The 10,476-nt window shown below is 40.4% G+C and overlaps 2 protein-coding genes across 4 annotated transcripts; one reads left to right on the plus strand and one right to left on the minus strand.

Annotated features, from left to right (window-relative positions):
• Positions 1–55: 55 nt before the first annotated feature.
• On the minus strand, positions 56–6,789 carry si:ch211-214p13.9 (cell surface glycoprotein CD200 receptor 1-A). 3 transcript variants are annotated; one of them, XM_061286486.1, is made up of 9 exons: positions 6,652–6,789; positions 6,488–6,558; positions 5,903–6,000; positions 4,784–4,866; positions 2,170–2,517; positions 1,777–2,043; positions 1,525–1,624; positions 1,353–1,413; positions 56–1,237 (listed from the first exon to the last, which is right to left on the minus strand). In XM_061286486.1, the coding sequence occupies exons 5-9, from the start codon at positions 2,462–2,464 to the stop codon at positions 1,166–1,168; spliced, it is 795 nt and encodes a 264-aa protein (XP_061142470.1). In that variant the 5' UTR covers positions 2,465–2,517; positions 4,784–4,866; positions 5,903–6,000; positions 6,488–6,558; positions 6,652–6,789; the 3' UTR covers positions 56–1,165. The 3 variants fall into 3 exon arrangements, with proteins under 3 accessions (XP_061142470.1, XP_061142469.1, XP_061142468.1); XM_061286485.1 differs by lacking the exons at positions 4,784–4,866; positions 5,903–6,000; positions 6,488–6,558; positions 6,652–6,789 and adding an exon at positions 3,298–3,557 and having other exon boundaries at positions 1,525–1,591; XM_061286484.1 differs by lacking the exons at positions 4,784–4,866; positions 5,903–6,000; positions 6,488–6,558; positions 6,652–6,789 and adding an exon at positions 3,298–3,556.
• On the plus strand, positions 5,029–10,137 carry cfap91 (cilia and flagella associated protein 91). The gene is made up of 17 exons (XM_061286472.1): positions 5,029–5,377; positions 5,478–5,548; positions 5,856–6,004; positions 6,089–6,172; positions 6,266–6,319; positions 6,388–6,563; positions 6,658–6,835; positions 7,005–7,162; positions 7,249–7,419; positions 7,499–7,626; positions 7,699–7,788; positions 7,870–7,941; positions 8,024–8,170; positions 8,440–8,661; positions 8,724–8,872; positions 8,971–9,062; positions 9,223–10,137. The coding sequence occupies exons 1-17, from the start codon at positions 5,296–5,298 to the stop codon at positions 9,678–9,680; spliced, it is 2,481 nt and encodes an 826-aa protein (XP_061142456.1). The 5' UTR covers positions 5,029–5,295; the 3' UTR covers positions 9,681–10,137.
• The last annotated feature ends 339 nt before the right edge of the window (positions 10,138–10,476 follow it).

Here is a 10,476-nt window from a genome sequence, read left to right on the forward strand (position 1 = left end):
CAGTTAGTGAAATGCTTTTGCTGATGTTTTTTTTCTCTCAATTAAAACAAATCAATTAGCCAGTTGGTTTTCTTTATTTAATATCTATTATCAGACAAAACCAAATTGTGAATCAGTCACCTAGGCTATAGCAGAACAAACAATCCATGGTCTTCAGATGCCACGCTGTCGCCATCTCCTGGTCAGCTAGTGAAATGCTTTTGCTGTTTTTTTTTCCCTCTCAATTAAAACAAATCAATCAGCCAGTTGGTTTTCTATATTTAATATCTGATATCAGACAAAACCAAATTGTGAATCAGTCACCTAGGCTATAGCAGAACAAACAATCCATGGTCTTCAGATGCCACGCTGTCGCCATCTCCTGGTCAGCTAGTGAAATGCTTTTGCTGTTTTTTTTTCCTCTCAATTAAAACAAATCAATCAGCCAGTTGGTTTTCTTTATTTAATCTCTGATATCAGACAAAACCAAATTGTGAATCAGTCACCTAGGTAAGCAAATTCTAACAGAGAAGAGTGCACATGGAGGTTAAATCTTATTTTGACTTCAATACATTTTAATTTAATCAAATAGTTTTCCTTATATTTATGCACAGAGCATGTTCAAACTGTATGAATAATATCAAATAGATCTTTTTAGAAAGAGGTCTTGTTTTTTTAAGAACCGTTATGCCTTCCATGAGACAGTATTTTATATTAGCCACGATGGTGTCGCTTGGAGGTGGTATTTCATTTAAAAACGTTGGGTTACCACCAATGTTTGATAACTATATGTTATGTATTGTAGAATGAATAACTGCTTAATAATACAACAAGAAATACCAGAAAATAATGGTGCTGGTTTACTTCATGTGATGACTGGTGAACAGCTACACCTCTGAGTTGATTTTAAAAGAAAGAGAGAAGAAAAAAAAAAAGTTAGATTTTTTTTAATAACAGCACTGTGGGGATAACACTCATTGAAAAAAACAACACGTCACATTTCTGCAGTGCATGTCATGTTGCAGAAATATATTTAAAGATATGGTATATGGATACAATATGTATTTTACTTTCAATTAACGTTCTCGAGCAACCTGAAGTATATGTAAACATACATTTAAGACTCATAACTTAAGGTACAGTAGTCAAGTGGTGCAGGTACTGCTTTTTTTTTTTTTTTTGCACATCATGAGTTATAGATGGAGTTGACACGTTGAACATAGTTGGCATAAGGCTCCACTTCCTCTACTCCCTCAATCTGAAAAGAAAAAAAAAAACAGCATACAGACAAAGTGCGGCGTCATTATCGAAAAACAAAATTGTGCTGGGAAACAGAAATGAAACTAAACCTTAACAGAAAATTTTAAAAACACCTCAGGTTTGTGTATAACGGGCTCAGGTTTGGCTGCCGAGCGGTCTGTGATCAAGCAATTTCTGAGAAAGGAAACGAAACAGTTTAGTAGTTCGAGAATAATTTAGTTACAAAAGAAAATTACAAAAATACAATATTCCAGAATTTAAATGAAGTAGATTATAAATTCTCACCTGAGCATGATTTTCCTTTTGTATATAAAGAATAAAAGTGCAGCTAGGACCATCAAGATTGACACAACTATGAGAAGGCACACAACAGTATCAAGAAGACCTGAGTGGTAAATGAGAAAGTCGTTTATTAGTTCCCATTAACTTTCTGACGTACAAACTTATCACAGTCTGATTGTTTTGCGTCCTCAAGCTTCTTAAATGGTGTTCACTCATTGACTCATCTTTGTTTGGCAGAACTTAAACTTCACAAACCTTTTCGGAGCCTTGGTACCAACGTCTTCTCTGCTTCCCAGTATGGATGCCTGATGATGCATGTTACGTTTTTCGGGCCCTCAAGTAATTTCAGGCGACTTTCTACAGAGAACAATCCACCGGAATGCCACTGCATCACCACGGCTGACTCGATTTCGGCATGGCGCCACGTGACATTGGCGGCCGGCTTTCCTCCCTCCGCTGCGCAGACGGCCACCATGCTGTTGTTGTCCCTCAGCTCTAACCAGGAGGAGATACTGGGAGGAACTGGGGAAAAAAAGAATTGCTAGATGCTGCAGTGATGGCTATGACAGACAGAATTATAGCTACTTTTTAAATTTTGTTTTTTTTCAACATGCAAAGTTGCCCAATGTGAAAATTTGCTTGTCACACCTGCAATGGACACGCTGACGTTACAGGTGTGGGTTCCTTCAACAGAAGCCATTTCGTACATGTATATGCCCGCGTCGCGCTCAGAGAAGTTGGGGATGTGCAGGTAGGAGCAAGACTCCGAGATGCCGTGCGGGGAGAAGCAAGACTCCGAGATGCCACGCAGGGACTTGCCGTCAGTGCAGGTGTCTAATAAACCCTTAGACTTTTGCCAGCCCACCTGACACTCCTTGTTTCCAACCAGGTCCATTCTCCAGATGATGTACAGAATCTCCTTCGACATCAAGTCCTTCGACATGTTGCTGCAGTTCAGCTTGACCTCACTCCCCACATTGAAATATAAGTCGGTCACTGTAAGTAAAAAAAAAAAATCATTGTTATCTTTGCCAAACTTGTGCTTGAGCAAATTTACCTAATGTTTGGGCAAGTGGAAAGAATGACTTCAATCCTGTACAGAGCTAACTGGTTCAGAAAAAAAAAAGGTCAAGCATCGTTCAGCTTTTTCAATGGAACATCTTACTTTGCCCACGTTTCCTTCACTCTTCTTTCTGTTCGCTGTAAACATTATGACTCATAACTGCACTCTTATCTTCACCAACCGAAGCCATCTATTTGTGGTGCGCTCATACACTACGAAACTAAATGCAGTAAATGAATTCCTCTCCAACCTTGGAAAAGTATATGAAATTAAAGTGTAAAAACAGTATTAATTAAACAAATAAATAAATTAAACAGTAAAAAAAAAAAGTCTCAATAAATAATTAAAATTAGTCAATTATATTTCTGGTATACAAATGAAAAGAGATACTATAAAACTTATATTATAAAAGTATTATTTGGAAAAACAAAACTAGCAAAATCTATAAACCATATAATTATAAAAATAAACAATAAATGGTCCAAAAGTGTCATAATTAAAAAATAATACTAATGATCTATAGGCAATTACAAAACAAAATTATTATTAGCTATAAAAACAATATAAAATGCTAAAAGTATTATTACATTAGAAAAAAAAAAGTCTTGTTAAATTATTAACTATCTGGCTGCCGATCAATGATGACCATTATGGCTGTTTATGTAAAGGTAGATGTTTGACACCGGTACCCTTATTGCAGCTACATTACAGACCTGAGTCCTGAGTCCATGCTTGGCACAGCAATGACAACAAGAGAATGACAGCAGAAACCCCAATCGGCTCCTTCATCTTCAGCTATCCACACGGCTTTAAATCATCTTTTCAAGACCGAACCAGCTACTAGTTAAAGAGTGTTGCATCTCTAATCCACAGATTACGTTTACAAGAAAACTGTGGTCAACAGTACATCCCTCTCTTCTTCCTCCTCCTCCACAAGCATCATCATCTGATCATCACAGGAAGTTGATTGCTGCTCTCTACAGAAAATTGTACTTTTTATCTTTACTCGGGTTGCTGCGTTAGCATTTCAGCTGGTAGAAGTTGATAAATTCTTACTGACCAGGCTGTTGGTAAAATTAAAATCTTTTGTAATCTTGTGTCCTGTTTATTAATCTGGGTTCATGTCCTGGAATTAACATTATGAGTCAGCATGAGTTTTAAATATAACCCTTTAATTACCATTCCAACAACTGAACAACTACATTCCAATTACATTGGTTGAATCATTATAAATTGATGGTGGTGGTTTATAAAGACAAAAATTGTATTAACTGTCATGCTTTTTAAACTATCTGTCGATCTGAAACTTGTAGTACAAGCACGACATATAAAGTCACACTAACACAAAGTGATGAAACCACTGGTTGTTAAGTATGAACTTTTTATAAACTGTTTCATCACTTGGGACACATGAATCATAACTCGGTTCATTACATATTTTCTATGGAAAATGAATCAGAGCCAGACATGTAGGCTGTTTTTTGTGTCAAGAAGTGAGAGAAGGACGTTGCAAAATAATTTTCATGACAGCTATTAATAACTAAATGCATCTACTTTTTTTCTATGGTCTTGTTTGAATCAAGAAGTGGGAGAAGGGCACTGGAAAATAATTTTCATGACAGCCATGAATGACTAAATGCAACTACTTTCTTTCTATGGTGTGGTGAGATTCAATATTAACCGCGCATCTTGATTTTGGCATGTTTTGCAAGACATCACAGCTTTGTGTTTGCTTAGGTCAGCGTAGTTTCCCTTGGGCCAAAAATAAAACGGAGGTTAACTGTTTGTGATAAATTTGACTTTGGGGAAGACATGAGGGGGGGGGGGGGAAACCACAATCATTATGCAACATTGACACACTTAGGATGAGAGAGATTGACATCCTGTTTACGTCAAAATCAACTCGAGGGTCATGGAATATGTTTTGGTTGATAACACTACACAAAACACTATTGCCTTGATGTATTTCTCAGTATCAGTTATTTTCTCCAAATCTAAAACCTCTGACACTTATTGTATTTACTTATTTGTGTATTTTGAGATTTTTTTCTTTACTAAACTACAGTTTTTGTGACAGGGAAAAAAAAGGCAAAGCAAACTTTACATCAATTGCCAAAAAATCTTCAAACGCTTAAATTATTCAATTGAGTTGGGGTTTTATCTTTTAGAAGTATTTAACAAGCAAGAAACGTTTCTTACCTGAATGTTCGGCCTTTGGCCAAGAGCATCTTGGGAGTTGTAGGTGACCCTTCCTCTTTGACGTTCTTTGTCATAACAGTTTTCTTAAAAACAAAACAAAACAAAAAAACGACACATTTTCCAACATGAATGACTTAAGACACATTTTATGTCACTTTGATACTGAATTTTCCAACTTGTCACTCGAACCTATTTTTGTTTGTCTCTCAAGTTTACAGTTTCCATGGTAACACAGCGAGGACGCGATACCCGTTGCTAGCCGTGCACTCTTTCTTACACGACAAAGTAAGGCAGCCATGCGTCAAAAAAAAATAGTTCTACATCATAGAACAAATATTTACATGCAGTATGCTCGTCTAAATATACATTTTGTCAACGCTGATGACGTCATAGAGAACGCATACAAGAAGCGTCTTCTGATTAATACATTACTTCTCATTGAGACTTCAATAGCTTCGTTTCTTCCAGGCACCGGTTGCGATTTTTTGTGTGGATAAAAATCAATATTAAAAATGTCAACTGTCACTCGTACCATCCCCAAGCCGACCGACTCAAGAGTTTCCAAACGGGAGCGTGAATATGACCATTTGTATGGTAAGTCTTTTACGTTTATTTAGCGAGCCAGCTCGTAGGACGAGCTATTGTTTTGGAGGAAATATTGGTCGTTGTAATAAATGTCACTTTTGTTCTGCAGAGCCTGTATACTTTGTTTCTTCCGAGATCGACCATGTCAGGACCAGTTTTAAGACATTCAAGCCGCCAATTGTAAGAAACTTTAAAAAATACACCTACCACTCAATTAAACTCCTGCACAATGTAGTATAGGGTACTGTATACAAATGTACAGTGGTATATTCCTTAAAACATGCTCAGTTTAAAATTAAAATGCCAAAAAGGTATGGATGTAACAGTAAACAATTCAACAACAGTACCACCTTTTGCAAACCACAACAAAAAGCATTTCAAACTATTTTATAAAGTGACTTATCAATGATAAATTATCATGTTAAAATGTTAAAGTTATGCTAAAATGATAGGTGAATAGATTTATTCTATATTTATTGCTTTGCAGAGAAAATTGCACGAGTTTGAAAACATGTTCAACAATGAGAAGATCACCTTTCGTCTGGACCCCTCCTTTGAGCCATCGCCACATTCTATGGACCGTCGCTGCCGTGGCAACGCAGAACAACGACAGCAGGCCCTCCAGCAACTGGCTGGGTAACACAAAAACACGTACACAAATTTGCATGTTGTATTTTACCATTGAAGTTTGGTGTCACTCATGACTGTCTTTGTTGACAGATTTATTCCTACTATTCAGCCAATGATGAAAAAAAGAGAAACGTTTCAACCAAGTGGAGCTGATCGCTGGAAATATTTTAAAAGGTTTGAACTTGGCTCCCTTTGCAACTCCAAACACTCACTGGCCATTTCAGAAAGTCACAAAGATAATGATACGACTGTTGTCTTTTTTTTCAGCTCTCTTCCATTTGTGCAACTGACTCCCTTGGATGTGAATCGAGATAGTTATCAGTAAGTTTGACATTCACCATTATTTTTTTAATTTGATGGATGTTTAATTATTTTTTCATCTTCATCAGAGAGGAGTTAGAAGCAGCTGGCAGAGAGGCTGAGGAACTTCCCACCCACTTGAATGTGGCAGTGCAGACAGACTACAGGGAGAGCGAAGCACAGACAGACCCGTACACCCCGGATTATTTCCTACGTGCCGGGACCACCCCTCCGGAGCTGCTGGCGCTGGCTTCTTTCACCTGGGGTACATACATACACACACACACACACACGAGCCACTCTTGAGATCATAATATAGAGCCCAGTGTACTCAGTAATAGCACACACTTTACCGTCAGAGCGAGGCCTTCCTGCGAGTATTGAAGAAGTGGAAATGATCGAGCGGGCGCGAGCCAGACGGGTGTGGGAAGCTCGACTTCCTACATTCAATGACCCGATTCTTCTGCGTAAACGGAGGCGGATGATGGAGGAAATGGAAGCAAAAGAGTGGGCCTTCAGAGAAGGAAAAATACAGACGTAAATGACCGGTTTCAATGGCTTATTTGTTCACATGTTTATATAGAGGTTATGTTTTGTTTATATTTATTCTTTTTTTAATAATAGTTTAACAAAATAACTTTTCTTTTTTTTTTTTTTTAATAAGATGGCAGTAGCCATGTCGGACTCAGCACAATGTCGTCTGCAGGCTGCAGGACGCTCGTCTGACCATACTGGCGGAAATGCTGCAGCATAAAGACGAACCCCAGTTGACCTTGACCAAAGATCGACTCAACAATATCTACTCCAAGCTGCTCAAGGAGAAGGAAAGCAAGCTCCACAAAGTGGACAAGCAGCACATGAGATGTGAGACTGAGCGTTGCTTCGGTAAAACGAGTGAGAATCAAAGCCATCGATAACTTTTGAACATAAAAAAAAATATGGCTATGCAGCAATGAGGAAGCTGGAGACCAAGCGGAGGAACATGGAAGAGAACATCAAACAGCTCGGTACTTGTAAAGACTACACGGTGTACTCATCGCTGACGTGTGCCTCACGAATACGCGGCAACAACTTCAAAAAAACTGCAAATCGCGAAACCCAACGGCTGGAGACATACGAAGGTGCGTATTGAAACTGTTTGAATGATTTTGAGCTGATATTTGAAATGATTAAGATCCAAGTTTGAACTGTTATTACCAGGCTTGCTGAATCGAATGCATAGACCCAGTGAGGCGCTTCTCAAGCTGCACAAGCAACAATCCAAACGCAAACTCAACACGAGCAAACCCCCTGATAGCAAAAGCAGCATTCTGATGGACAAATACAAGGTTATCAAAAAATATCTATACATACCTATATGTGCCACCACATCTCATTGATTATCATCCATATTCGTGCAGAACCTCAAAGAGGAGATGGCCAAGTATCTCATCAAGAAGGAAAAGCCTGCTCCTCGTCCTGTCACCCCCACCGTGGAGGAACCTCCGGAGGTCAGTTCTCTTCTCCAACATACTTACATTAAAACGTGATCATTTTAAGTCTCACCTCTTAATTGTCATTTTGCTCTCCAGGGGGAGGAGGAGAAGGAGCTGGCAGTCATCCATTTGCAGAAACTCCTGAGGGGAAGAAGCATCCAAACGGAGGTGTTTGTTTGCATGTGCCTACCCGTGGCGGCTTCATCCTCTCGCTGCCGTGCTCAGCACTTGCATGTGTGCCACCGTGCAGATATTCACCAGCAAAGAAAACCACTTGGACCTCATCAAGGAGCTGAGGATGGCACATGCCCTGCGAGCAGAGGAGCAGCAGATGCAGAAGGCTGACAAAGAGATGGTCATGGCTCTCAAAGAAGAGAGAGAGAAACTGCAACTTGAGGTATTGTTCCTTTTAAATCATTATTTAATACACAAGTAGTACTTTGACACCATCTCGTGGCATCTAGTGCTAGCAACCTATATTGAAGTGAGGAGAGGAGCTTCTTTTGGAAAAGTATATCTCAGAGAGTCTGCAAATCCCCACCAAAATTTCATCAGAAAACACTGATAATATGGAAATCGAAAAGTGGAGCTCAAGTGTGTTTTCTCAGTACTTGACTCCACCCAGTTTACCAATTCTACCTGCAATCGTTTCTCGTTCCCTGGCAGAAGTCACGCGAGGAGGCTCATCACGCTGCCGCCGTAGGTGGCCAGCTGGAGTACGTGTTTGATACTCTATCCAAGGAGCTGATCCGTCTGCAGGAGGAGCGCCGCATCCACGCTTTCACACTGCTGGCCGAGCGGGAGCGACTGCGGCGAGAGGCGGAGGAGAGCGGCCGGAGGCAGGCGGAGGAACGCCGCCGCAGGGAGGACGACCAGATCTTCAGAGAGGTACGTCGGCTGGATCGAGTCCTGCTAAAACAGATTGCGTCACAAGTGTGCGTGTGGGCTAGGTGGTGAAGGTCCACCAAGAGACAGTGGACTTGTACTTTGAGGACATCATCCTTGACACCATGGAGATCACGGCAGACCAGCAGGCCCGAGAGGAGATCCGCCGGGTAGCCAAGGAGGTCAACAACATCGCCTACGCCATCGAGGAGAGGTGATGGACCCTTACCAACTTGTCTGGAAAAATGTGTTTGCAAAAAAAAAAAAAAAAAATCTGCACGATTGATTCTGGGTTTTTTTTTGCGTAAGCAGCCGCAACAATCTTCAGTCAGAGGAGATTGTGTCCGAGTTGGTCTACGGCTTCCTCATTCCTGAGATGGAGAAGATCACAGTCAGGCAGAGAGGTTAGTTGCCATCCCTGAGAATATTGCCAGACATTGCTAAGCAATCAAACAACTCAAGTTAGTATGTAGAGGGGCATCCTAATAAAGCGGAATGTGGTACAGAAGTTCATTTCGGTACTTTATAATGCAAGATTCTAATCTTGGTTCTCCGCTGTCTTAGTGCACGAGAGACAGCGCAGACACCTGTTGGCCGTGCGCAGCATCGTGGAGGGCAACGCCATGCCGCAGATCGTGGCCAGCACTCTGGGCACCCCGCAGGTGACCCGCCCCTCCGACGTGGCCGCCCAACAGGTCCTGGTCGACATGCTTGTCGACACGCCGGGTCCGGATGACACACCGGGACCGGATGACACACCGGGACCGGACGACACACCGGGACCGGACGACACGTCGGCCCCGGATGATACGGCAGATCTGGACGACACACCGGACCCGGATGATACGGCAGACCTGGACGACACACCGGGCCCGGATGATATGGCAGACCTGGACGGCACACTGGACCTGGATGACGCACCAGGATCGGACGACACACTGGGCCCGGATGATACGGCAGACCTGGACGACACTCCGGTCCAGGACGACATTTCAGCCCCGGATCACAGCAGTGCTGAATAATCATGTAATTGTAAAGTCACATCAAAAGTAAAGTCAAACATATTACCCACAAATCATACAATACTCCCCAAATGCTTTCAGGATGAACACTATAAACTTACTAACCCAAGTACGATGCAATGTATTTAGCTTTAGTTGCCTAACTTTACTTTAACCAAATCAAGAAAATGAGCTGTGGGGGAAAAAAAAAAAAAAAGTCTTGCCATGGCTTACCACATTGTCATTAGTTTCGTTTTCTGGGTAGATCGCTGTGTTCCACTAGCACCACTTTGTTTTTTCACCTGAAAAACTCTGAGTGCCTTCACAGACAATCAAAATGAGTCATGTTATGTTCAACGTTTGAAATAAAAGAGAGTTACAAATGGAGCAAAGTAACACGAGTAGTACAGGATGTGTACACAGCTGCAACTATAAAATAAAACACTGGACAAAAATATTTTGCTTCTTTTTTATTGCTTTAATAAACACTGTTTTTAATGGTCTGAGTGGACCCTTTTTATTTTGTTTATTCTGTATAGTGTGAAAGGAATAGTTAAAAGTATAATCACCACAAATCAATATAAACAACAACCACCTAACCAACTACAGATGTAGTCTTTTTTCAATTTCAGTATTTCATCAATTTATTCAAAAGATTTTACCACTTTTTAAGATTTTTTTTCAAATATACCCTGAAACCTTTATTTCCAATTATGTAAGGTTATGTTTCAAATACTGCTTCATTTTAAACTGTATTATTTAATTTGTGTCTTTAAATGAAAAGTCACACTTAAATTCTAAACAATCAATTAATTGG

The sequence above is a fragment of the Syngnathus typhle genome, linkage group LG9 (genome assembly GCF_033458585.1).
Source record: "Syngnathus typhle isolate RoL2023-S1 ecotype Sweden linkage group LG9, RoL_Styp_1.0, whole genome shotgun sequence".
Lineage (NCBI taxonomy): Eukaryota > Metazoa > Chordata > Actinopteri > Syngnathiformes > Syngnathidae > Syngnathus > Syngnathus typhle.